The sequence below is a fragment of the Propithecus coquereli genome, unplaced genomic scaffold, assembly GCF_000956105.1.
Source record: "Propithecus coquereli isolate 6110/MARCELLA unplaced genomic scaffold, Pcoq_1.0 Scaffold77, whole genome shotgun sequence".
Lineage (NCBI taxonomy): Eukaryota > Metazoa > Chordata > Mammalia > Primates > Indriidae > Propithecus > Propithecus coquereli.
The window spans coordinates 8,097,837-8,124,446 of record NW_012153840.1 but is presented as its reverse complement, the minus strand read 5'-3'; the positions used below and the strand labels follow the sequence as shown (position 1 = coordinate 8,124,446).

The 26,610-nt window shown below is 42.4% G+C and overlaps 2 protein-coding genes across 2 annotated transcripts in view; both read left to right on the top strand.

Annotated features, from left to right (window-relative positions):
- Positions 1–1,719: 1,719 nt before the first annotated feature.
- VAMP3 (vesicle-associated membrane protein 3) lies at positions 1,720–11,275 on the top strand. Its single transcript, XM_012662575.1, has 5 exons — positions 1,720–1,796; positions 3,611–3,692; positions 7,475–7,633; positions 8,438–8,489; positions 9,424–11,275. Coding segments are annotated over exons 1-5 (315 nt in total). The 5' UTR covers positions 1,720–1,794; the 3' UTR covers positions 9,444–11,275.
- A 2,750-nt stretch (positions 11,276–14,025) lies between these two features.
- The window catches only part of PER3 (period circadian clock 3), a 51,955-nt gene continuing 39,370 nt past the window's right edge, over positions 14,026–26,610 (top strand). Inside the window, 7 exon segments of the mRNA XM_012662507.1 lie at positions 14,026–14,213; positions 14,653–14,798; positions 15,638–15,753; positions 16,992–17,193; positions 20,765–20,816; positions 24,558–24,703; positions 26,042–26,120. Coding sequence (XP_012517961.1) covers positions 14,065–14,213; positions 14,653–14,798; positions 15,638–15,753; positions 16,992–17,193; positions 20,765–20,816; positions 24,558–24,703; positions 26,042–26,120 — 890 coding nt within the window. The 5' untranslated portion in view covers positions 14,026–14,064.

The window sequence follows — 26,610 nt, the reverse complement described above, 5'->3', positions numbered from 1 at the left end:
TACTATGTGTGTGTTTTGCTTTAACTTGACCTGATATTGAAATCCAAGGTGATGAGCAGGTTTCAAGCTATATAAAATAATTTCAAGTATTTCTTTCTGATCCAGATAGTGTTTTGACATTGAGTGTTAACATTGTTTCAGATAAGTCCTTGAAAGAAAAAATTTCTTAGAGCCACTGTCTCCACCGCACTTGTTTTTCACCTGTCTCCCAGGCACCTCTCAACATGTCAATTATTTGTATAAGGCACTGCAGTTATTTGAAAGATAAAGATATTAATCTAGATGTGCCTTTTCAGTTAAAGCCCTCTGAAGCTTTTTTTTTTTTTTTTTTTTTTTGAGACAAGAGTCTCACTCTGTTGCCCTGGCTAGAGTGAGTGCCGTGGCGTCATCCTAGCTCACAGCAACCTCAAACTCCTGGGCTCCAGCGATCCTCCTGCCTCAGCCTCCCGAGCAGCTGGGACTACAGGCAAGCGCCACCATGCCCGGCTAATTTTTTCTATATATTTTTAGTTGTCCAGCTAATTTCTTTCTGTTTTTAGTAGAGACGGGGTCTCGCTCTCAGGCTGGTCTCGAACTCCTGACCTTGAGCGATCCACCCGCCTCGGCCTCCCAGAGTGCTAGGATTACAGGCGTGAGCCACCGCGCCCGGCCCCTCTTGAAGTTTTTTAAAAGGCATTTTCCAGCAGACTACCACCATCATCCTCCTTTCCGAGTATTCTGTCCATTCCTTTTCACTGCACAGCCTCTCCTTATGTCCCAGACAGTCCCTCTTCTAATCCATCTCAGTGCTACTGACAAAGGGTTTGCATCATGGATCTCCCAACTCCGTGAGTCCTCAATGGTTTCTAGAACCCACTTCCTTTAAATGACTTTTTTTTTCTGCTTGTTTATCCTCACTCATTATTCAGTCTTGTTTTCACTATGGTTGGCCTGTGCACACCACCTCCGTCTCCGTTTCCACTGCTTTGTTCACGGTGTTTGTTCATCTCTATTACTAAACTCAAATCCCACCGCTTCTGTGACACTCTTGTTTATTCTAAAATACACCAACATTTCCCTTTTCAAATTATTCTACTTAGAATTGGAAAAGACAGCTCAGTATTTAAGTACTGTATTTTATTTTTCACTTCTCACCTAATCTGCCAATTATTCTATTAGAGTTTTGTTTTTTTAATGTAGGAGACTATGTTAGTACAAATATTTCAGTAACAAATGCATTACAAAGTAACTCACTGTATTCAGACTTGTGCTTCCCTTCATTCGACAAAAGTTGAGGACCTACTCTGTGCTAGGGCCTGAAAATACAGAAATGAAGAAAATATAGTTCCTAATGTCAAGGTTCCCATAAGCAGATTATAATATCGTCTGTGCAATAACAAATCCTTGTGTCACAAATGAAAATGTGAGGGGGGGAACCTATGTCACCCCAAGCCTGTGACAAGTAACTCAAATGGGCTTCCTTCATTTTAACATTCTTGGAAAAACGTGGTGCCCCCAAGGATCAATAGGCTAATCCGAGACACTAAGAAGCAGCAAATAAACTGTCTCTAATATCGTCACGGCCAGAGAAATGATGCCCACGCTCACTTACCCAAACAGTCTTTTCCCGTGCCTAACGCAACACAACTTCCTGGAGGCCTCGCCCGGGGCCCCACCCACTTCCGGCGCGCCCCGCCCATTCCGCTCGGCCCCGGCGGGTGACGACACTGGCCCCGCGCCGCGCCGTCCCGCCCTGTTCCCTGCCTCGGTCCCCGCTACGCAGCTCTGCGGACTCTCGCAGCCGTCGTCGCCAAAATGTGAGTAACGCGATACGACAGGGGGCGGCTTTAGGCCCCGGAGGCGCCGGCCCAAGCACGGCCCGGCCGTCGCTCGGACGCGGGCCGAGGCCACGCGGGGATCCCGAGGCCTGGGGGTGGGCGGCGGCCCCAGGGTGCGGGCTGCCGACGGGCCGGACGGTGACCGCGGCGCCGCCGTGCGTTCCGGAACGCCCCGCGGCCTTCGGGCGGACGCGGAAGGGGCGAGGGCCTTCCCGGAGGAAGCTAGCTTTCTCCCCTAGCGCTCCCGGCGCCTCGCCGTTTTTCCCCGGGCCCTTGAGGTCCCTAAGAGGAGCGGTGACGACTGCGCTCGTCCCCGGCCGCCCATTCTGGGCCTGGTCCTACGCTGGGCTCCAGAAGTTGCAAGAGGAGGGACCTCGGCCCTGTTGCAAGGCCGCTGCGGGCTCAAGTGCTTGCTCCTTGACCAGCCGGGAGCGGCTGCACTCGGGAAGATAACTTAGCCATGGGCCTTCGCTCTCTTCTCAGCGAAAGCACTCTTGTTGTGGCCTTTGAAACAGGTGTTACCAGTGGTAACACCCAGAGAACGCTAATGGTTGGAATCACAGGACCCTCTCTCTCCCCTCCAACCTGCTCATTGCTCACCCACAGGGAAACCGCGGGTTTCTCCTAGCAGCTTGGGTCGAATGTTCTCGCTGAGGCTGCTGTGCCAGTACATGCCAGTGGTTAAGATCTAGATCCGTGAGATTATACAGGACCTGATCTAAACACCGGCTCCACTACAGCCAACTGTGTTGACTTTCTAAACCTCACTTTACTCATCTATAAAATGGGGGCTAACATTGTTATAGTATCCCCCTCAGAGAGTTATGAGGATTCAATGAGAAAATACATGGAAAGGGCCTAGCATCAGGGCGGTGGTCCTTGTTATCTACCAGACACTAAACTCTATGAGGGCAGCAATCTGATGTGCTGTATCCCTGGTCGTTGACGCATGGTAGTTGTGAAAGGACTCTCTTTTTAATCAATGAATCAGTGTCTGTTGTCCAGCCAGGTACGTGCTAGGTGCTGCCTTGGATACAGAGAAGAGAATTCTAAGGCCCAGGAGCCTGTGGTCTATTAGGGAGGCAAGACTTTATGTACAACTGAAAAAACAAAGTGATACCAAGCAAGCAATGGGGGCAATAAAGACTTCAGGCCAGAGTGGTTAAGATAGATCTGCATGGGGGAAAATAAAGCCTTCGATGAAGATTTTAAAAGGTGAGTACCTTTCTGAAAGAGGGAATATTGCTTCAACTCTTCTTGCCCACTCACACCATCCTCGTCCCTGCATCCCAGTCTTCCTGACTCTGTTTCTATAAATAAATCTGTTTCTACATATTGGAAAAAGGACATTCTATAATTGTTCATAACTGTGAAAACAGTTCTTGCCACAGCGAAAAGATCAGGAGAGTACTGAGTGTGTTAAAGCAGATGTGTGCCTTAAAACAAGTAAAAAAAAAATGGAGAGTAGAGGTCACCTATCTTAGAATCAGGTACTTGAGTGATACAAAGTAGATCCTATGATACCTTCGCTTTAGACCCTGGTCACTTTAACATTGAGACAATCTTGGAAATTGTAGAGGAATTAGAAGAAATGCCATTAGATCCTTTGTTCATTACTTTAGGAAGGATAGCTTTTTTTGTTTTTTTTTTTTGTTGTTTTTTGATTGGGTTTTTTGCTTCAGTTCTGATGTAAGAGATTATTAACACTGAGAGTCCTGGAATAACATCATTATACTTACAAAAATGTATTTGGGATCATACTTTACTCATGCTCCTGCCTTTACATGTTTCAGGTCTGCGGGTGCACTTGCAGATTCAAGTGCTGCCGCTGGCAGTAGTCGAAGACTTCAGCAGACTCAAAATCAAGTAGATGAGGTATTGTTCTGAAATGTTGAAAACGGGAAGTTAAAACAAATACGAGAGCACTATGGAAATAATTCTGTTTAGAAAAAGTACCATAACAGTGTGGATGTGAAGTAAATTTTGACTGTATCTTAATTGTAACAGAAATTTGCTCCCTATTGTTGTGGAAGCCCTGATCTAAAAGCAGAAGTCAGACTCTCCAGGCTTCATGTTTATTTTCCTGTGATGGAATCACATACCTAAAACACAAACACTCCTCCCAGAGACCATTCACCAAGAACCACTTTATAGAATAGGGTAGTAAAAATTTTTAAGTATTAGGTCTCTAGATTGCTCCAGCCAGAACCAATTCTTCTGATCAGACTTTTTATCAAAATGCTTTGTCCTGTAGCCTTACTAGTTACTGGGCCTGAACAAGCCTCTGTAGAATTCATCGCTGACAGTTGCCCATTGACACACAGAAGGCAGGTACTGGCAAACTGTGCTAGCCCAGCAAATCTATGTTTGTAGAATCCTTGAGCTAGAGGATCTTCACAGCATCTTTTATTCTGCTCTGTATATGCAGAACCACAACTGAATATTGAGAAATTCAGACTAGTATTTCTGTATTCCTAAAAGTTGTCTCTGTCCAACAAAAATAATCTTGGTCTTTCTGCATTTACCTGCCCTAAAAAGCAGAGTTTAAAGTTATATTAGGACCAGTCATGGTGGCTCATGCTGAGGTGGGAGAATCATTGAGGCCAGGAGTTTGAGACATGACAAGACCCCATCTCTACAAAAACTAAAAAATTAGCCAGGGGCAGTGGTGCATGCTTGTGGTCCCAGCTACTTAGGAGGCTGAGGCAGGAGGATGGCTTGAGCCTAGGAGTTTGAGACTGCAGTGAGCTGTGATCAGGCCATTGCGCTACAGCCTGGGCAACAGAGCAAGACCTTGTCTCAAAAAAAGGTTATCCACTGTTGTTAAATCACATAATAATGTTTTGATCTGATGGTTTTGTTCATGAACTTAATCCTGAAAATTTTGTATTTTCATAGTTAGAAACTCATTCTAATTCTGTCCTGCCTGAAACTTTTGTTTACTTACAAAATCAAATTGGATTTTTTATTATTAATAACAAAAGTAATTCTCAGGAGAGTTTTTTAACTGAGGTGAGAGTCACATAACATACAATTAACCATTTTAAAGTGTACGATTTGGTGGTATTTAGTATATTCACAATGTTGTACAACCATCACCTCTTTCTAGTTTCAAAACTTTATCATCCCAGGCCGGGCGCGGTGGCTCACGCCTGTAATCCTAGCACTCTGGGAGGCCGAGGCGGGCGGATCGTTCTGAGCTCAGGAGTTCAAGACCAGCTTGAGCAAGAGCGAGACCCCGTCTCTACCAAAAATAGAAAGAAATTAATTGGACAGCTAAAAATATATATAGAAAAAATTAGCCGGGCATGGTGGCGCATGCCTGTAGTCCCAGCTACTTGGGAGGCTGAGACAGTAGGATTGCTTGAGCCCAGGAGTTTGAGGTTGCTGTGAGCTAGGCTGATGCCGCGGCACTCGCCCCAAGCAAGAGAGTGAGACTCTGTCTCAAAAAAAACAACAACAACAAAAAAAACAAACTTTATCATCCCAGAATAACACCGTGTTCCCATTTAGTGATCACTCCCTCTTCCCTGATTCTCCCATTTCCGGGTAACTCGAATCAGCTTTCTGTGTCTATGGATTTGCCTATTCTGGGTATATCATATAAAAGGAATCATACAATATGTGGCCTTCTGTGTCTGGTTTCTTTCACTTAGAATGATGTTTTTGACATTCATCCAAGTTGTAGCATGTATCAGTACCTTGTTTCTTTTATGACTGAGTAATATTCCATTTTCTGTGTATAGGGCAGTTTGTTGATTCACTCATCTGTCAATGATGTTTGAGTTGTTTCACCTTTCAGCTATTACGAATAATGCTGCTATAAACATTCACTTACAAGATTTTGGTTAGACATATGTTTTTATTTCTCTTGAGTTTATCATGGTAATTCTATGTTTAGCTTTTTGAGGAAGTGCCAGATTGTTTTCCATATTTTATGTTCCCACTAGCAATATCCAAGGGTTTCTGTTTCTCCACATCCTTGCCAGCAGTTGTTTTCCTTTTTTTTTATTATAGTCATCCAGCAAGCATGAAGTGGTTATCTCGTGCTTTTGATTTGCATTTCTGTAATGATTAGTGATTTTAAGCATATTTTCGTGTGCTTATTGGCCATTTGTGTATCTTCTTTGAAGAAATGTCTATTCAAGTTCTTTGCCCATTTTTTAATTGGGTTGTTTGTCTTTTTGTTGAATTATAAGAGTTTTGTTTTTTTTTTTTAATGTATTCTGAATAGTAAACCTTTCTTTACCACATATGTGATTTGCAGATATTTTCTCCCATTCCATGGGTTGTCTTTTACATTCTTGATAATATCCTTTGATGCACTAAAGTTTTTAATTTTGGTGAAGTTCGGTTTATCTGTTTTTTTCTTTTATTGCTCTTGCTTTTGGTATCAAATCTAAGAATCTGTGGTGGCCAGATCCAAAGTCATGAAGATTTATCCTTGTTTTCTTCTAAGAGTTGTAGCTGTTACATTTAGGTTATTGATCCATTTTGAGCTAATTTTTCTATAGAGGGTAAGGTAGGGGTCCAACTTCATTGTTTTGCATGTGGCTATTCAGTTGTCTCAGCACAGTTTTTTGAAAAGACTATTCTTTCCCCATTGGAAATGGCACCCTTGTCAAAAATCAATTGGTCATAGATGTTTGGGTTGATTTCCGTACTCTGAATTCTATTCCATCAGTCTGTGTGTCTACATGCCAGTGCCACACTGTCTTGATTATTGTAGCTTTGTAGTGAGTTTTGAAATGGGGACACGTGAGCCCTCTAGCTTTCTTTTTCATTTTGAATATTGTTTTGGCTATTCGGGACCCCTTGCAATTCCATATGAATTTAATGATTGGCCTTTGCCTTTCTGGGAAAAAAAAGCCATCGGAAGTTAGATCGAGATTGCATTGAATCCATACATTGCTTTGGGGAATACTGCCACTCTAGTGATGTTAAGTCTTCCAGTGTATGAACACGAGATGGCTTCCCGTCTAATTAGGTCTTTCATTTCTTTCAGCAATGTTTTGTATGTGCAAGTCTTTCACCTTCTTGGCTAAATTTATTTCTAGGTATTTTATTCTTCTGGATATTTCTGTAAATACAATTGTTTCCTTAATTTCCTTTTCAGATTGTTCATTGCTGGTATATAGAAACACAACTGATTTATGTGTGTTGATCTTGTACCCTACAACTTTGCAGAATTTATTAGCTCTCGAAGTTTTTTTGTGGATTCTTTGAGATTTTTCTGTACAGAGAGAATCATCTACAAGTAGAGATAGGTTTATTCTTCTTTTCCAATTTAGATGACTTTTCTTTTTCTTGACTAATTGCTCTGGCCAGAACTTCCCATACAGTGTTGAGTAGCAGTAGTAAAAGAGAGCATCCTTGTTTTGTTCCTGATCTTAGGGGGAAAGCTTTCAGTCTTTCCCCATCACGATATCAGTCGTGGGTTTTCCCATAAATGCCCTTTATCGTATTAAGGAAGTTCCCTTCTATCCTTAGTTTGCTGAGTGTTTTTGTCATGAAAGGGTGGACTCATAATTTTTTTAATGAAAATTTGGCTCAAATCAACAAAGTGTGGATGTGAAAAAATGTGTCAGTCGATTTTATTTGGAATCTTCATTCTTCCATTCTGTTATGGGTAACTTACTGTGATCACATTCGTTTAGGTGGTGGACATAATGAGAGTTAACGTGGATAAGGTGTTAGAAAGAGACCAGAAGCTCTCCGAGTTAGATGACCGTGCAGATGCACTGCAGGCAGGAGCTTCTCAGTTTGAAACAAGTGCTGCCAAGTTGAAGAGAAAATATTGGTGGAAGAATTGCAAGGTAATTCTGTTTTATTGACCTTTATATGAAGTCCCCATCTCCATTCTTAGAGCTTCAACAGAGTCTACAAATATTGGACTTTCATGAATCTGGGAGGTGGGTTTGATTTCCCACACATGGAAGTTTGGGTTGACTGTAAGTCTGAAACACTGACTGTGTACCCTTTCCTAGGAATCCTCCACGTTCTGTGGCTGATTTAAGAAGCACGTAGAACAGGAATGTCCAAAACCGATCACGGGCATTAGCCCCTCTTGACTCTCCACCCCAGCAGGGTCCTGAACACAGATTGACAGGAGAGGGCTGGAATTGATGGTCAGTTTCCATGTAGTTCTATGAATGGCTCCAAGGTCAGGGGAAAGAAATGCTAGAAAGTCACAGTGTGCTCATCAGAAGAGTAGAAAGCAGCCACACAAGGAACATGGCCCAAAGCAGATTTTATACAGTTAGCAAGTAAATGTGCTGTGATCTGGTCCCGAATGTACCCTGTCCTCTGCCTTGTTTAGAAGTGACACAGTCAGACACAGGGCAAGCTTACTGGCCCTTCCTTATGCGGAAAACTTGGATGCACACACAGATGCGTACCTAGAGATCACAAATCATTTTAACATCTTTTAAAAAGCAGATTAAGTAACCGTCAGGCCCTAACTGAGATCATTAAATTTAGGCTTTAGAAATTATCAATTATTCCAGATTGCAATGCACTTTAATTTTTCTTTCAGTGACTAGAATAACATTATATGATACTCTTCATAAGCACATTATGTCTATTTTTGTACTGTGAAACGGACATATGTTTTGTTACAGATGTGGGCAATAGGGATTAGTGTTCTGATTATCATCATCATCATCATCATCGGTGAGTTAACCTGTTCTAAACTCATTGGAAAAGGCTGCTCCATGTGTCCGCAGATGATTGCATGCACAGGAACTCAGACTAAAGATTCCCTCAGAAATGTCAGTTTGTTCCAGGGGTTTTAATTTTCTTTAGTAAATGTTTTAAGTACTTGAGTTTTGTATGATTGTAAGTCTAAAATTTCTTTTTTTGTTTTTGTTTTTTTGTTACATGGGTGCAGGAACCAAAGGTCTAAAATTTCTGATATAAACTTTAATCCTTTGAGGTTAGAGAAAATTTATTCATTTCCACTGACAGATCCTTTCTCTGTTTTGTTTTTATCATATATTTCCTTTTATGTAGTGTAGTAGTTAAAAGCATGGACTACCTATGGTCCATCCTGGTTCCACTACATCCAGCTGTGGCCTTGGATAAGCAATTTAATATTTCTGGACCTCAGTTTCTTCATTTGTAAAATGGGGATGATAATAGGACCCACCGTGTTGGTTTGTTGTAAGGACAAATTTGGTTAATATATAAAAAGTGCTTAGGATGGTACCGGGCATATAATAATAAAAATAATAGTTATATAAATAAAGTGTGTATATATATGCATATATATTCACATACACAAATACAACTATTATTATATATAATATTAGAGCAAAGTAATGCAGTGTATGGGAACTATTTAGAGAAACATAACCTCCTTTCATTGATAGGCTGATGGTAGTAGTAGATGTTTCCTTTTAACAAGAATGTACAGCTTGTTGGGTCCTTTCTTCTGACTCTGCTCTCCTGCAGCCCTCTATAAAATATAGAGAGCCACTGAAAGGAAATCAGCCAAATCAAATTTCTCTTCACATTTAGACTATAGCATTCAGTGTTCATTCTGGATTTGCGCTGAGAGACTAAACTGCTTTTTTCCCTGCTTTTTTGCATCTCCCCTGCTTGTTAGTGTGGAGTGTCTCTTCATGAAGAACCAGTGAAACTCAAGCCTGCTGTTCAAGAAACCTCTTCAAGACTTTTGACTTAGAACCTGCTATATTATCAAGCTTACCTACTGTTTTATCTAAAATGTTTATTTTTTGTTAGTTAATGTAAAGTTCAATTTCTAGGAAATGTGCCTTTGTTTTTTAATACACACTCCACATTAGAAGTATGGCCAGCCCTATCCACATTTTGCACAGTGCCTTTACAGATTTACATAGGGGCTGATGAAGAGGACTTCTTAAGTTCCAGAGTACTATAATCTAGATGTAATGTTGTCACTAATTAAATGCTGTTGATCCCAGTTAAGGGAATTTGTGCCAAGTTAGTTATCCTTGTCATACTGCATTGTCTTCAGAACCACATTTTAAACCCCTGGGTAATTAGATTTCCAACTTGTGCCTTCCAGAAAGAACACTACTGCCTAACAGAAAGAACACTACTACCTAACGCAAATCTGTGACAGTAATAGGCTGTGCCCTATTTTGATATTTTTCTGATTCCCTTTAAGAGAATCCTCTATGTTTTTGTAAGCACTACTGACTTTTTTGCTATACTTAAAATAAGATGCTGGTAAAGAGTTTCTGCTCTTACATTAGATATGAAGATGTTTATTTTCTTGTTGTTTTGTATCACTTGCTAAAAATACTATTGTAATCAGAAACAATAACCCTTTTAAAAAGTTTTTTAGAGCTATGGCTATGACCAAAGTTTCAATTTTGCCAAAAAGTTAAATACTGATGAAATATCGTTAAGTCTGTTCACAACAGATAAATTCAGAAAAGTGCCAAGTGGAACTGAAGGTGCCTTTCAAAATTAAAATTGTAATATTGTGTGTGTACTTTCTACATCTTGACAGATCTTTCTTGCCTTTCAAATGTTGTAGATGATGCAACTCCCCTTCTGAGTCATCATTTTTCATGAGGGGATAGAGAACGTTTGAGCTAGACTCTGACTGCCTCAGAGCTACAGACAAAGAGTTTTACCCAGCAGTTTGCAGATTATCAGCTGTAGACGCCAACGTGTTTCTAGTAATTATGCGAGCAACGGTTTTGTGCCTTCAAGTAAGATCGTCTGTGAACTTGATCGTTATCTGGCCCAGTCCTCATAGACTATAGCTTTTTGGAATTTGTTTCCTATTTTTACTCATATTCTACGTCCTAAATCAGTCTTGTAAATTATGCTTGCAATTAGGCATTGGTCAGGGGAGGATGACTCTTTTCACAGAGAATAGCTAACCAGAGACATTTTCTTCCTTCAATGTCATAAACTGTCCGCACAGGATGCTGCTTTGGAAATAGGTGTCATCTGAGAGAGTTTGTCTACATGAGACTTTCAGCATCAGGGTATGTGGCGTAAAGATGGGAGCTAAGGTATGAATGAAAACAGGCAAGGAGGCACTGAGGGACAAACACAGACTTGATTGCTCTGTGGCCCACTGTCAGTAGAAAGTTCTAAAATTCTTGTTCCCATGCTATTACAAAGCAGCAACAGCTTAGGTGCACCGGGACACAGGTTCTATTTGTCTAGTCTCTGTTCCCCTGACATCACTGAAATGATGGAATGTTGAAGACGTGCCTTGCAGTATGCCCAGCTGTGAGGAGAAAGCAGCTGTCAGTGTTGGGACATTAGCCCACCCTCAGCACAGGGTCTCTGACCAAGTCTAACTCTGAAACCTTGGTGCTCTCTCCTTGGCCTCAGTGCTCAGTCCCATGTAACCCACTGGCTCCTGCATTAACCCAGGAATACCTCGCTTACATCTGCATTTAGCTGGGAACTTGCCCACTGTAATGACCTGAATAAAATGTTTATAAATATGATTCTGGCCCCTGTGTTTCTTGTAGAGGAATAGTTGTGCCTGGTCCAAGTCCTAAAAATGTCATTCCTTGCTGCTTCCCATACCTCTCCCTTGTAAACGCCCAAACTACATTTCCTCTTCTCCTTTCTCTCTAGTCCCCTTCCCAGGTATTCCATTTTGTAGTACCCAGCACTTCCCCATACTCAAGTGAATAGAAGCAAAACACTCCCTTTGTGAAAAGTGCTTTGCAGTATAGGAGATGAACAGGAAACTGGCTTTCACATGATCACCAAAATGTTCAGGATTTGGCTTTTGAATTTCTTAAATGTATAGTCTTTTGAAAGTGATGTCCAGAGCTGGCCCTGTATATGGTAGACTAGATAGCTGCTGACATGGGATAAGTTTGGATGGGTGAGGAACATCTCCAAACACGTGGCTGTCGTTTTGATTCTGTGTATCTTTTTTCCCCATAAATACACTTCCACTTTTACACTGTGACCCCTAGGAAACAGTATAATATGGGAGGAAGTAGACTTTTATGTTTATAACAGAAAAATCCAAACCCCTTTCCCTAATTACAAGCCCCGTGGTGATACTGCCCTTCCTGACTTTGACTTCTTCTCACCCCGCTCTCCCACCCTCTCTATCTCCAGGCAGAATGTGCTGCCAAAGGACAGCTGTTATCAGCTCAGACACTTGTGTACAAGAGAATTTCCACATCAGGGTATGTTGCTTACAGACCAGTGTTCAGGTATGAATGAAAACAGGCAAGGAAGCAGTGAGGGAGAAACGGACCAGAACTGTTGGTTTCCTTTTCTCAGCAACAAACTTTCTTCTCTTCCGGGCCACTGCAGGTGCTATTCTGTTCTGTTGGGTCCACTTCCCCACCCCTGTGGCAGGCTCCTCTCGTCACTCAGGGTTTAACTTTGCTTTCTCAAGGGCCTTTCCTGGTCACCTGGCTAATGCCACTCTTGCCTCCTCCACCCTATACACCTCTGTCCCAGTCACACTTCATCTCATTAGCTTGTTTCATATTCTACACAGCACATTAGGCTTTCTGAACTTACTTTATGGGGTCGTTTTTATGACTTTCATAAAGTTTAGACTCCTTGGGTGGCACGGACTTGTATCCACCATTCTATCCCCAGGTTTTACTATCATCCCTGCTCAGATATGCACTCAAATATTTGCTGAATGAGTGCAATTTGACAAAACAGCTTTGGAGGCAAGAGATGCAATCTGGACTATCACTTGGAAGAATATGATGTTTATGCAGTACAGAATATGAACAGTCACCCACTTCACTTTTCCCCTCTTCCGTTACATACGATTCCTTTCATTAACTCAACAAATATTGAATATTTCTGATGTATCAGGCAGCACAGAGGGGCGCAGCTCTGCACTGTACCTTTCATTTCCTACAAGGTGAGATAACAATCTCAAATGAGCTTTCAGACAACCGGTTGTTTTTCCTTTTGTGAAAGGGAGTATCTTTTACATACGCTTGTCTTCCTCCAGTTGCCAAATAAATCTGTAATTTTAGGAACAGAGAAGTGTTTAAATACCGCCGTCAAATTCCGTGTCTGAAAATCGAGTTGGATTTAATACAGCCCGGGTCCTCCAAGCCCACTCCTTGGAGGGAGGGCAAGAAGGTTAGGAAAGATGAAAACGACAGGAGCCCAAGTACACGCCCAGAGCACTTCGAGGTCCAGCGCCTTCTTCCGCCTGCCCGCTCCCGCCCAGGGCTCTTCCCCAGTCCCCTTCCCCAGTCTCGGTCAGCCAGAGCCACCTGCTGCCCTCGGAGCACAGGGCCCCTCTCGCCCCCGCCCCGCCTCTCACGTGGAGCTGCGCCCGCCCCGCCCCCAGGGTCCTGCCCCCTCGTGACTGGCAGCTCCGGCACCCCGTCTCTGTGGCTCTGGCTCCAGCGGCCCCTCCCCCGCGCCGCGCACGAGACCGGGCACTCGACTCGCGCGGCTTAGGCCGGTGCCTCCTCAGGGCCGCTCCGCCCCCTGCCCACACGCTGCCTGCCGGGATTGGCCCGGCGCCGTCCTCGGCCCGACCCGCGCGTTATGTAACGTGCTTCGGGGGCCCTCGCTCCCGCCCCGTCGCCTTGGGTTATGTAACTCGGGGCGCCCTGGCTCGGGCCCCGCCCCGGGGCCAATGGGGGCCCGCAGAGCCCGCCGGGCGGCCAATCGCGCGGCCCGGGGCGGGGCGGGGTCACGCGGCGCGTGGGGGCGCGGCGCCGGCGGCCGTCCGGCACGCGGCTGGCCTCGGGACTGAGCGCGGGGCCGAGGGCCGCGGTGGCCGGTGGGTGCGGGGCGTGGGCTGCAGGCCTGGGGACCGGCGCGCGGCCCGGGGCGCCCGGATCCCTGCCCTTCGCTGGGAATCCCCCGGAACGTTGCGCTCCCCAGCTTCCCCCTTGCCCGGGCCCCGTTGGCCGGAGCACGCCGACTTTCCTGAGCTGGCGGGGGCAAAGTTGTGTCCCGGGTGAGGACCCTGCCCAGGGCCGCGCTCCGGGGAGCCGCAGCCAGTCCGGTTTCGGGCGTCGAGTTGTCCGTTTCACTCGTCTCTGGTCCCCTTTGTCTCCTCTCCCCAGGCTGGACTCCCAGGAGCGGAGAAATCTCGGAAGGTTTTATGGAAATGCTGGGGAGAAGAGCCCCTCTGAGATGAACGTAGGCCAGTAATTGCTGGCTTGTGTTGACTGCTCATTCTCTAACGCGATGGCATGGACCAAAATGAGAAATGCGTGTCTATCGCTGATTGCAAAGTGAGAGAGAAGCCAGCCACGGACTGAGGGCTGCCCAGCAGAACATGGACCCCCGTGAAGATCTGGAGATGCCCGGCGGGGAGTCTCCTGACCCCAGGCGACTAGAGGCCGATGAAGAGGCTCTAGGTGGAGAATCGGAGATGTGGCGCCCCAGGTTCCAGCTGCAGAGGAAATACGTGGAGAGCAGCAACAGGTGACACTCTGGCTTCATTTCCACAACCCAGGGTGTTTGTTGTCTTTCACTGGAGCAGGAAAAGGAGGATTTAAGTCTTTTTAGTCTTTTGCTTTCAAGACCAGGGAAAAGTGAACGGGGAAACTCAGGCAACTTAGGATGAAATGATCTGGGACACTGAAGAAAATCACCAAAGAGTACCAGAAGGAGATGAAAAGTGGTTAAAGTTAGCTGAGTTGGGGTTCAAGTGGGAAGAAGAGAAAGAAAGTGGGAAATGTACCAATTTCTTTGCCTTGGGTTCCCTACTCGTAAGAAAAGAGATAGTAAACTTGAGAACTAAATGAATTGATGCACATAGAGCGCTTAGAAAGTTGCCTGGCACGAAGGTGCAGTTTACATTCCATAAATGTTGGCTGTGATTATCATTGCTGTTGTGATTTTAGAATTTTTTACCTTCCAGTGAACAGCAAGATCGAAACAGAGTTTCTGAAGAACTTATAATGGTTGTCCAAGAAATGAAGAAATATTTCCCATCAGAGAGACACAGTAAGCCAAGCACTCTAGATGCCCTCAACTATGCCCTTCGCTGTGTACACAGTGTGCAAGGTAAATGAGCTGGAGAAAAATCCGATCCTGCAAGTGCACTAGTAGTCACAGGCGACAGAGGAGTGGTCAGCGGGGTTTTAGTCACAAAAATACGTTGAGCTTTTTATGGTGCTTTATGTAAGATGAGCAGATCTATGCTGATTCCATTAGTGTCTTAATTTTTCACATTTGAAAGACCAGGAAAACCTTATTTGTGTAATAGTTTAATAACTATGCAATATTTTGCTGATTCGCTGCAAGAGAATAGAATTTGGCATAAGCACATTTTGAAGGCTAGCTTTTTAAAGGAACATTGTCTTCTGTGGATGTTAGGGGGGAAAAATACATAGATACATTTGACAAAATACAATTACCTTTCCCTGTCATACACATACTTTTAAAATGTAGTCATATGATATATCAGGAATTTACCAAATTAAAAATGAACAGTTTTAAACACTTTTTGATTTTTCTTCTCAAAGGATTTCCTAAAGTCATATCCTCTTTAGCACAAACCTGTGTGCTTCATATATGATATGTAGTTCCTTAATGCTGGAGTAATGCTTCTGCCAAAAAAATTGTGTGTGTGTATGTATTTGAAATTTTTTGTTTCAGTAATTTGTTTTAGTACCTTAAATATATCTTGCTCCTTGTCATGTAGAACATGCAGAATTCATACAATTCAGAATCTTCAGTTTGCACAACTATCAGTATTTTAGGTAAAAGCAGAAAATGATCTGGTTTTAGGTAGACACACTGAGGTGTTCTCCTCCTAAAAAATCCAGCTCGAGAGTGATAAAATGATTTCCTAAAGATATTGTTGTCACTGGAATACCTGTTTATTTCCCTGTGTTTCTTAGCAAACAGTGAGTTTTTCCAGATTCTCAGTCAAAGCGGAGCACCTCAGGCAGATGTGACCATGTACAGTCTTGAGGAGCTGGCCACTATTGCTTCAGAACACACTTCCAAAAACACAGTAAGAGTTCATGAATTTTGCCATATCAACCTGGGTGACTTTTCCTAAGGACCTTCTCTAGATGTAGGTTTTTAAAAATAATAACTAAAAATTTCAGAAATCACAATTTGAGGTAAACAACGGAGAAACTTTAGTGAAGAGGCACTGTGTAGTTGCACCTGCCCTTGCCAGAGAAAACGCCTGAAGACAGAAGCGGCGCCTTGTGTGTGCTGTGTGTGTAGTTCACGTACTTCGGTCATGAGGTGCTTCTCTCTCCTTAGCATTCCTGAGTTCTCTTGAATTCAGAGAAAAAAACAACACTGCAGAGTAATTTCCTGCATCTTATTCTAATCTCCGAATTGTTAATTTCTATTTATATCATTCTTAGTTCCAATATCTACTACTTCAAGTTGTAACAACTGGATTTTATAGAACAGGTGAGTTGAGATGCTGTCATTTTTTGTAAAATTTTGGAAGAGACCTTTAGTATATCTTTTTTGAATCTCTTCTTGTTGACAGATTAAGCCTCATGTTTTGTTGATGTGGTAGAGATTACTTATGTTTAGAACTCAACATAAAGATTTTATAATATGGGAACATGAGCTATCCCCAGTATTATAATAGTGCTTATTTAACAGATTGGTGTGTGCATAGTACTATAGTAGGTGCTATGGAGATTTTTTTTTTTAAAGTTTAAGAAAACATTTGTCCTCTAAGATCTTTAAGATAAAGCTAGAGAGGAAAATATGCCATTCATTGCTGGCAAACACAGACAATGCTGATTATACTAAATATGTTATATTTATGTCTAATGGAAGAAATTAGAGCAATGATTCTTACGTAACGAGGTTTGTCAAGGACAGCTTCTTAAAGGAGGTGGGTGAATCTTGAGCTTGGTCTTAAAGCATAGAATCTGTGTTGGTGAAGAGAAAACAGTCCCTCCACGTGTGAGGCACAGTGTGCAAAGCAGAAGGAATCAAGTTTATGTACTATATGTATGTTTACATGTAGTACATTCTGCATAGAATGAGCTGGTATATATTTTCACATAGAAATCAAACCTTCAGAAGGTAAAATGCAGGTTTGGTAATATTTAAGAAGCATGTTGGAGAAAATTTACGTGAGGAATTCTATTGCCTTTGTAGGATGTGCATGTGTGTTTTAAGCTATTGATCATGGTAGAAATCTTGAAGAAATTTACCTTTCAGGAAATACTGATAGTATCTCAATGTTTGCATTTGTTTTAAATGTTTCCATAGGATACCTTTGTGGCAGTGTTTTCATTTCTGTCTGGAAGGTTAGTGCACATTTCTGAACAGGCTACTGTGATCCTGAATTATAAGAAAGATTGCTTGGAGTCCTCTCAGTTTGTTGACCTGCTTGCCCCTCAAGACGTGCGGGTGTTCTACATGCACACTGCCCGAGCTCAGCTTCCCTTTTGGAACAACTGGACCCAAAGAGGTAACAGGACCAGTGTTCAGATCTTTATGCTGCTTCATCAGGATCAGTTTCATTCTTTCAGAGATAGCGCAGAAATCAGTATATTATTTAGACCATGCAAACTATGTAGTTTTTCTCATTCCTTTTTTTAAGAAGTCAGAATACATTTGTTTTCATTTAGTCAAGTTAGTTTCATGGATTATACATCATAAAATGATTTGGTTAGCAGTTTAATGCTGTGTAGTAGTTTAATTGCTATGAAGGCTGTGTTTCCTTTAAGTTAATAAAATTAAATGTTTTCTTTCCCACTTTGACTTCATGATTTCTTTGTATAACAGATTTTACTCAGAGATAAAATTCTGATGGTTAGCTCCCTTTTCCAATTTTTCTTGCCCCTAAAAGTTCATGAATCTCATTACTTTGTTTTTCTTCTGGAATGCTTGTTTTCCTGAACCAGGGATATCTATTCACAGTTTTCGTTATGACTTTCATTTGTATGTGATCTTAATTTTTTTTTTTTTTTTTGAGACAGGGTCTTGCTCTGACACCCTGGGTAGAGTGCAGTGGCATCATCACAGCTCACTGCAACCTCAAACCCCTGGGCTCACGCAATCCTCTTGCCTCAGCCTTCCTAGTAGTGGGGATAACAGGCGTGCACCACCACACCCAGCTAATTTTTTCTATTTTTAGTAGAGACGGGGAGAGTCTCTTGCTCAGGCTGGTCTCGAACTCCTGAGCTTAAGCAATCCTCCCGCCTCGGCCTCCCAGAGTGCTAGGATTACAAGGATGACCCCACTGTGCCTGGCCATTATGTGATCTTAATTTATTATTTCTCTTTAAAGTCACCTTTTATTATTTTATATTCTTTGTGAAGTGTCTCCTGAAAAGCTTTGTATGTATCAGCCTCCTTTTTGATCTCAAGCCCTTTTCTCTAATTCTTCTTAAAAATTTTATGATTTTCTTTTGTTGTGGCAAAATAAAACACATAAAATTTACCATCTTAATCATTTTTAAGTGTATACTTCAGTAGTATGAAGTATATTTATATTGCTGTAAGACATCTCCAGAACTTTTTTATCTTCATATCTGAAACTCTACATATACCTTTTTTGACTTTTCAGTCCAGTACTTGGTCTGATGAAGAATGGTCTTGCATGCTTCTTTTGCCATCTTTTTTGAATATTTTTACATAAGCTCCAGAAAACATGCCTGTCGTCCTTACTTGATTCTGGCTGCCTCATCTCCGTTTCCTGACTTTCAAAAATATTTCATTTCTCTCTCTCTTCCCTAAATACACATTTCAACCTTTAATTGTCCATTTTTTCCCTTTGCTTTCATTAATCATCTATTCGTTCCATTAACATTTACTCAGCAATCACCATGAGCCAAGAACTACTCCAGATGCTGGGATACAGCTATGACTGGGACACATGATACTGTTGGCCACGTCTTTCACATCTCCCCAGGGCTCTTTGCCTCAGTGTCGCCTGTGTCTTTTCAACGTTTTTATCTCTGCTGATTGCTATGATAGTTCCCTTCCATGTAAAATTTAATACGCCCCAAAATTGTTCATTTGGACCTCAGAATTTATTCATGCCATAAAGATAGGATGTGCATCTAGTTGAATCTTCATATTACACTTTTGCTTTATAAATGTTTGAGGATTCAAACTTACCGAGAGCAGTTGGTTAGCTCCAGCCCCTTTCTAGGCTGCGTCCATGTTCCCTCCTTCCGTCCCTTCCTTTAAGCTCATAAAACGTTAAGAGGACATAGGAAGCCGTGTACTCAGCTGTCATCAGCCTTTGGTCCTGCATTAGAACATGTTTCTACTTAACAGTGCCATACAAACCTCTCAGAAGGATCTGACGTCCTTCAGAACATACTTCCAGAAACAAGAAGAATTTACATATTTACAGCCTGGGTGTTGAAATGCATCATGGGCTCACTTCTAGATCTGTCTTAGATCACATGGTCTGGCTTCCAGTGGGACAGGACTTCTAGTGGATGCGGTTGGTGTTTGGGTGCCTGGTGTGATATATAAACGGTGTAAGCATATTTACAGTAGATGCCGTTTTCTGATTTTTCTATGATCCTTTCCTTAGATGTACAAAGACCTGGACTTTTTCAATATTGTGATTCTTTAAGACTCTCATTGTTTAGGCTACCGCCAGTGTATTATTTTTAAACATCTCACAGCTTTTCATGTTTTCTGTAACTGAGGACTTTTCATTCCAGTGAACAAATGCTCAAATGCTATTCATGGAGCTCTAAGCAGAGGAAACACATATACGGTCAGCAAACACTTGGGAGAAGGTTCTGCCCCCTCATTTGCCCCTAAGATAGGCAGATTTAAACGTTTCTGAATTACCACCTCATAAATCAATAAAATTGATCCAAAATCAAAAAAAATTGCAAAAATCAATAAAATGCAAGCCATTGACATGCGGGTTATGAGAAAACATTAATGACACTGTAAATTGGTACAATCTTCTGGAGATTAGTTTACCAATACATGATGAGAGTCATGAAATGTTCATATTATTTAACCTAGGAGCACAACTTTTTGCTTTTTTTTTTTTTTTTTGAGATGGGATCTTGCCCTGTTGCCCAGGCTTGCGTGCAGTGGCATCATCATAGCTCATTGCAGCCTCAAACTCCTGGGCTCAAGCAACCTTCCTGCCTAAGCCTCCCAAGGACTACAGGCCCATGCCTGGCTAAATTTTTGGTTTTTATTTTTCTGTAGAGACAAGGTCTTGCTATGTCACTCAAGCTAGTCTCAAACTCCTGGCCTCCCAAAGTGCTAGGATTACAGGTATGAGACACCACACTTGGCCCACTTTTTGAAATTTATCCAAGAAAAGAATTTAAAGAGAAAAAAATCAAACATATCGACCGGGTGCAGTGGCTTACACTGTAATCCTAGCACTTTGGGAGGCAGAGACATGAGGATCACTTAAGGTCAGGAGTTCGAGACCAGCCTAAGCAAGAGTGAGACCCTGTCTCTACTAAAATTAAAAAATATTAGCCGGGTGTGGTGGTGTGCACCTGTAGTCCCAGCTACTCGGGAGGCTGAGGCAAGAGGATCACTTAAGCCCAGGAGTTTAAGGTTGCCGTGAGATATGTTGAGACCACGGCACTCGAGCAAGGGCAGCAGAGCGAGACTCTGTCCCAAAAAATAAATAAATAAACTTATATAGCTAAAAGGTGAAAATAGTCTAAATTCCCAATTTTTGAGAAATATCCAGACTATTACAGTGTAATAGACTATTACCACCAAAGTAATTGTGCCAAAGGATCATTGCATTGATGTTCAAGACAATGAATATGGGCAGTTATAGGGAGAAACACTACAGGAGGTAATGAGGGAGAGACATGTCTCACTATTTTACCTCAGGGTGATTATTCCAGTGCAAAGCCCTCGGAAAATACTGGAATGTTTCTGGATCTCACAATGAGGGAAGAGAGTTCTATTTTGATTACGAGGACCTCTCTCTTAAAAAAACAAAACGGTGCGTTGTTCGGTAATAGCGCAATGCTGTTTTGCTGAGAAACTGCCAAGGCAGGAGCGACTGACATCTGCCTTTGTTTCCAGCAGCGTCGCAGTACGACTGTGCTCCTGTGAAATCCTTCTTCTGCAGGATCCGGTGAGTACGCCCCGCACTTAGGACGGAGGCCAGAGATGGGGATTGTGCTCTGGTTTCGTTTAGCACTTTTTCTTTTGTATTCAGCTAGGTTCTGTTGCAGGTGCAGAAACTAAGACTTGGCTCTTGCCACAAGGAGTTTATATTTCGATTGAGGAGAAGAAACTCACTCACAAGAAAACTAAATAATAATGCAATAAGAAAAAAAGACCAGAAGGATAATTCTTAACCCTAGCATATAAGAATCACTAGATGTGAAGTATACTTTAGAATGACCATTGTTTGGGCTCTTTTTGTTTGCTTTTTGTTTTTCAGTCACACTTAAAATTAATTTTTGAAATTTTTAATAGCTTTAAGGAAAGCAAGATATTTCTGTTTATTAGAAGGGTTTAAAAGATCCAGAGACTGTGAACTAGAATAAAATAGACCAAAATTTTAACAGTAGTTGATTTCTGGTAGGATTTATGAGTGATTTTTTTTGTCTTCTAAATTTATTATAATTTTAATGTTACTTTCATAATAAAAATGTATTTTTATTTATTTATTTATTTCGAGACAGAGTCTCACTGTGTTGCCCGGGCTAGAGTGCCGTGGCATCATCCTAGCTCACAACAACCTCAAACTCCTGGGCTCAAGTGATCCTTCTGCTTCAGCCTCCCGAGTAGCTGGGACTACAGGCATGCGCCACCATGCCCGGCTAATTTTTTTTTCTATGTATTTTTAGTTGTCCAATAATTTCTTCATGTTTTTAGTAGAGACGGGGTCTCGCTCTTGCTCAGGCTGGTTTCGAACTCCTGTGCTCAAACAATCCACCCGCCTCGGCCTCCCAGAGAGCTAGGATTACAGGCGTGAGCCACCGTGCCCGGCCATAAAAATGTATTTTTAAATGACATTATGATTGCCAATATTAGTATTGAAGTTACGAAACGCTCTAGATACTTAGAGAAGAGAAAAATTCTTGTAATGGATTATTCTGTTACTCGGTGGAATTGGGGGACTTGAGCTAATATTATCTGGATACTTGGGGAGGGATAACCTAAGGAAGTGTTGACAGGGTCATTCTCAAATGAGTTACGAAGATCTTAGAACAATGCGTGTAGTAAGTGCTGTGTGTGTTCTTGTGGTAATAAATGTTTTTGAGTGCTTTCTCTGAGGTAGGCACTGTTAAAGTGCTAGAATCAAAACAAAGGTCTTGTCTCATGTACTTGAAATTCTGGAGGAGACTGGTAATAAACAAATACCCAAATATATATGAGTCAGGTGGCAATAAATTCTGTGTAGACAATAAAACAGAGGAAGAGACTTCTGGGCAGTGGAGAGATTGCTCTTGTATTTAGAGTGATCAAGGAACTCTTCTCTGAAGAAGCCTGATTGGAGCCAGAGATCTGGAGGTGAGGGAGTGAGCCACACTAGCATCTGAGAGCTAGGAAGGATCTGAGAAAGTATGTTCCAGGCAGAGGGAACAGCAAGTGCAAAGGCCCTGGGGTGGAGTGTGCCTGGCCTGTGGGAGGAGCCAGAGCAGAGGAAGGAGCAGATGGGAGAAGATGAGGAAGCAGGGACCAAACCACAGGGAGCTTTGACTTCTGAATGAAATGTTTTATTCAAGTTAATCACTTACTTATTTTCAAAACTTTTTACTTTGGGTATTTTCAAATATAACACAAAAGTATAGAAAACAGTGTAATGAACCAATGTGTTCTTATCAACCAGCTTTACTAACTTTAACCCATGGCCAGTCTGGTGTCATCTGTGCCATGACCAATTAATTCCTTAACTCCCCCTGCCCGAATTATTTTGAAGCAAATCTGAGATCTCACATCCTTTCCTCCATCACTATTTCAGAATGTGATTCTGAAAGATAAAGTTCTCATTAATCTTTGTGATGCTCAAATTGTCCCACCTTTGGCCAGTAGAAATCCCTTTAGGTTGGCTCCTAGGCCCTTGTGAGAATATTCCATGGTCTTTGACAGCTTCCTTTGTTGCAGGCATGGGACATCCCAGGCTCAGTATAGACATTTCTTACCCCAGGCTTGGAGACAGTCATTTCTCTAAGGATCCCTGGTTCCTTGTGGTGGGAAATGGCTTTACTCTTTGGAGACTGAGTCTGGCTGGTAGGGTTGGTTATTGCTGCAGTGTTGCCATTGCTTCTAGGAATGTTCAGTGGAGGGAGGTAAGCAATGTTCATTTTTCAGAAGGGAAACAGTTTCTATTATAAAAGGATCGTGTTGGCTGCTGTGGAGGGCAGGAGGGGAAGCAGAGAGAGCAGCTGGAGGCTGTACCGTGAGCAGGTGAGGGTGGAGGGCCCAGGCCCAGGTGGCAGTGGTGGGGGTAGAAATATTTGGATAGTTTGGATATTTTTTTTAGAGAGAGTTTTCAGAATTTATTAATGGATTCGATTTGGGGTGTGAAATAAAAAGAGAAGTCAAGGGTGGCGCCAGGGCTTTTGGCTGGAGTTACCATTTATAGAGGTGGAGGCAACTGTAGGAAAAGCTCCTTCCTAGAGAGGAGGGGAGGAATGTGGGGCTTAGTTTTAGACACATTACCTTTGAGACACCTATTAGAAATCTGAGCTGAGTCTCTGTATGGGGTCTGGAGTTCAGGGGAGACATCCAGGCTAGAGACGGATGCTTAGGTCATCATATCAATGGCATTTAGAAGCCACGTACTGGATGAGCCTGGAAAATTCATTCATAGAAATAGAGGGAGCAGAAGATGTAAGTACGCATGCTTGTAAGCAGTACTGGGAGAAGGCTCACTTCCAGATGATTCTCTTGTCTCAGCGAGATAAGAAGCGCAGTCAGCAGTTGAGGGTGGAAAAGTAGGAGGAGATACTGGAGTTTGACAAGAGAGTAGAAAAAGCGCAAGAGGGAAGAGGGAGGGAGAATCTCTGGGCAGCACTGAAGATCCGCTTGGCATCAGTGGCCATGAATGTAAATGCGGGTGGGAGAGTAGAGGCATGATTGGTAGAAGTGGGAGAGTGTGAATTCAGTCGGGGACATTTTAACTTCTAGGGGATGGTGGTATCTCCAAGTAGAAACGCCCTCTGGGTAGCCAAAGTGACAGGGCGGAAGTCTTCGCAGTCATCGGTCAGAGCCGCCCCTCCCTAGAGATCCTTCGTGAGAGTTGAAAAGCCGCCCCTCCTGTGCCAGCGCCAGGGCTTGCTGGGCTGGATTTCAGTCCGTACCTGTCCTTCCTCCTCAGCCAGGCACCGTCACGGACAGAGTGCTTGACCGCATGCGGGGGCCCCGCAGCAGCCACGGCGGTCGCTGAAGCTGTGAAACTAAATTAGGTCTTTGCAAGATCTTAGGAAGTGATGACTGAGAAGCGGCTCCGGGGATATGATCGTAGGGGATCCGGTTCTCTGTTTTGTAGCACTTGATGTAGACATGTGACAAGGGACAGTAGGGCTGTTCCCCCTCACAGCAGAAGTGGAAAATCAGACTGGGTGTTCAGGTCATGGAGGTGAGAAGTCATGGAATGACTAATTTGTTTTTACACTCACAGAACCTAAGCTGGTTCTTTAGAAAACCTCTTATTTGTTGAATAATGAATGAGTATAATTGCCCTTGGGTATTGAGAATTTAAGCTAACATTTTCCTTTTTTTGAAAACAAACAGGTTTAAACATTTTAGATTGGATATGTTTCTCTCAGAAATTACCAAAAAAACATTTCTCGCAGCCTCGTTTCACAGTGGGCTAATAGAATGCATCAGGACCAGCACTAATCGTCTTTAATCTCTTCAGTGGAGGAGAAGGCAGAAGAGAGCAAGAGAAATATTACTCCCCATTCCGGATTATTCCCTACTTGATTCATGTACGTGGCTCTGCCCACCCAGAGCCGGAACCTTGCTGTCTCACGCTGGCGGAAAAGATTCACTCTGGTTACGAAGGTAAGTCAGGAGGGTCTGCCTTCAGACGCGTAGAAACGTCAGCAGTCAGAAGGGAGCGTGGGAAAGCCTGTTTGCTGCAGTCGTGAGTGTGAAAGATTGTCTGAGTCTCCAGCTTGGCCCCAGCGCTTTAGGCACTTTGAGCTGTTTTTTCTGACGTCTCTGTTTACTGACCTTGACTTCTTGTGCCATCATCCCCTTCACAGACAGCATGGCCTGATGGTCTCAGCATAGGGCTTGGTGACAGGTACACAGTCTTCTAGTCCTTTCTCTGTTGGTGACCCACTATGTGGCCTTCTGTCTTGGCTCTGTCTTGTGTGAAATAAGAGCACAGAAATTGTTTCACAGAGAGGCCACGAGAATGAATTTATGTTTTTGAAGTGTTTTGAAATTACCTGAGTAAAAAGTATATTTTATGTCTTCTATGAGCAGAACTACATTTCTAAGCTCATATATCGATACACAGGCAGCTTCCATGTATTACTTGAAATTACAGTCAGTTCTGACGTGACATGACGTGGTTTCCTACAGATTAACTGTCCTTTGCAAAAATGGCACAATAAAGACCACGGGGCTTATGGGGAAAATGGGTTCAGGAGCATTATACTCAAAAACTTAATATCGCATTAAAAATAAGACAGGAATCTAACAAAAATGATAACAGTTTCACACGTAAAATAATTAGAAAATACACAAACACTGTGATGATGTAGCTCGTAGCACGGGGTGAACTGGAGTAGCAGGCGTGTGTCTGAGGTGTGTGTTGTTCTGTATTCCCGAGTGGTTCCATTCAGCCGGATGTTGTTCTCTGTGTTCACTTAGGGTTCCTTGTAAATGAAATGGTGCATAAGCAAATGGGTATCGGCATTGTGTGCAAATTGTTCCCTAATATATCCGTCACTGCATTTTCAAAGCAAGTGTTAGAGCAGAACTGACTACCAATTTTATTACACAAAGAACATCCATATAGTACTAAGTAACATCGCATCCTTTTATTCATTTAGTTACATACAGCCACGAAATAGGACTGAACCTTTTAGTTACTCCAGTTTCAACAATTAGATTACTTGTGATGGGAAAAGTAGCTTTTCAGTGTGTACGGACTTTCTCTGTTTAAAATTAACTTTAGTAGGCATCACATTTTGACCTAATCAAAATGTAGGTAGTAATGAGAATTATTATCATTTAACTGTAGATTTGGCTGCTTGAAGGCGAGGCCCCTAAGTGAGATATCTGCCATTTTCATGTAGAGATTTTGTTCCCTTTCTAATATGTTAAGTGGTTAGTTAAGTGGATGATTAATTGGATACTTGTCTTTAGATGTGTCTGTTTTTTTCATAGCTCCTAGAATCCCAGTGGATAAAAGAATTTTTACCACAACACACACCCCAGGGTGTGTTTTTCTTGAAGTAGATGAAAGGTGAGTACTTCTTTAAGCCTAAAAGAAATTTGTTTCTTAAAATAAAATATGAAAAAGCTTACATTATATTTGCATACTTAGACATTATATAACTGAAATCTACCCATTTGCCTATTTGGTTTTTGTTAATTACATTGAAATTTGTGTTGTGTAAATTTCTAATGTAAATATCTTACGTGTCATAAAGTAATTATGAGTAAACATTTTGATTTCACAACAGTATGCTTTAGGCAGGTCAAGAATTATTCCATTTTCCTAGCACTCTGGGAGTCTGAGGCAGGTGGATTGCTTGAGGTCAGGAGTTCAAGACCAGCCTGAGCACGAACAAGACCCCATCTCTACTTAAAAAAAATAGAAAAATTAGCTGGGAACTACTAAAAATAGAAAAAATTAGCCAAACGTGATGGTACTCACCTGTAGTCCCAGCTACTCAGGAGGCTGAGGCAGTAGGATTGCTTGAGCCCAGGAGTTGGAGGTTGCTGTGAGCTAG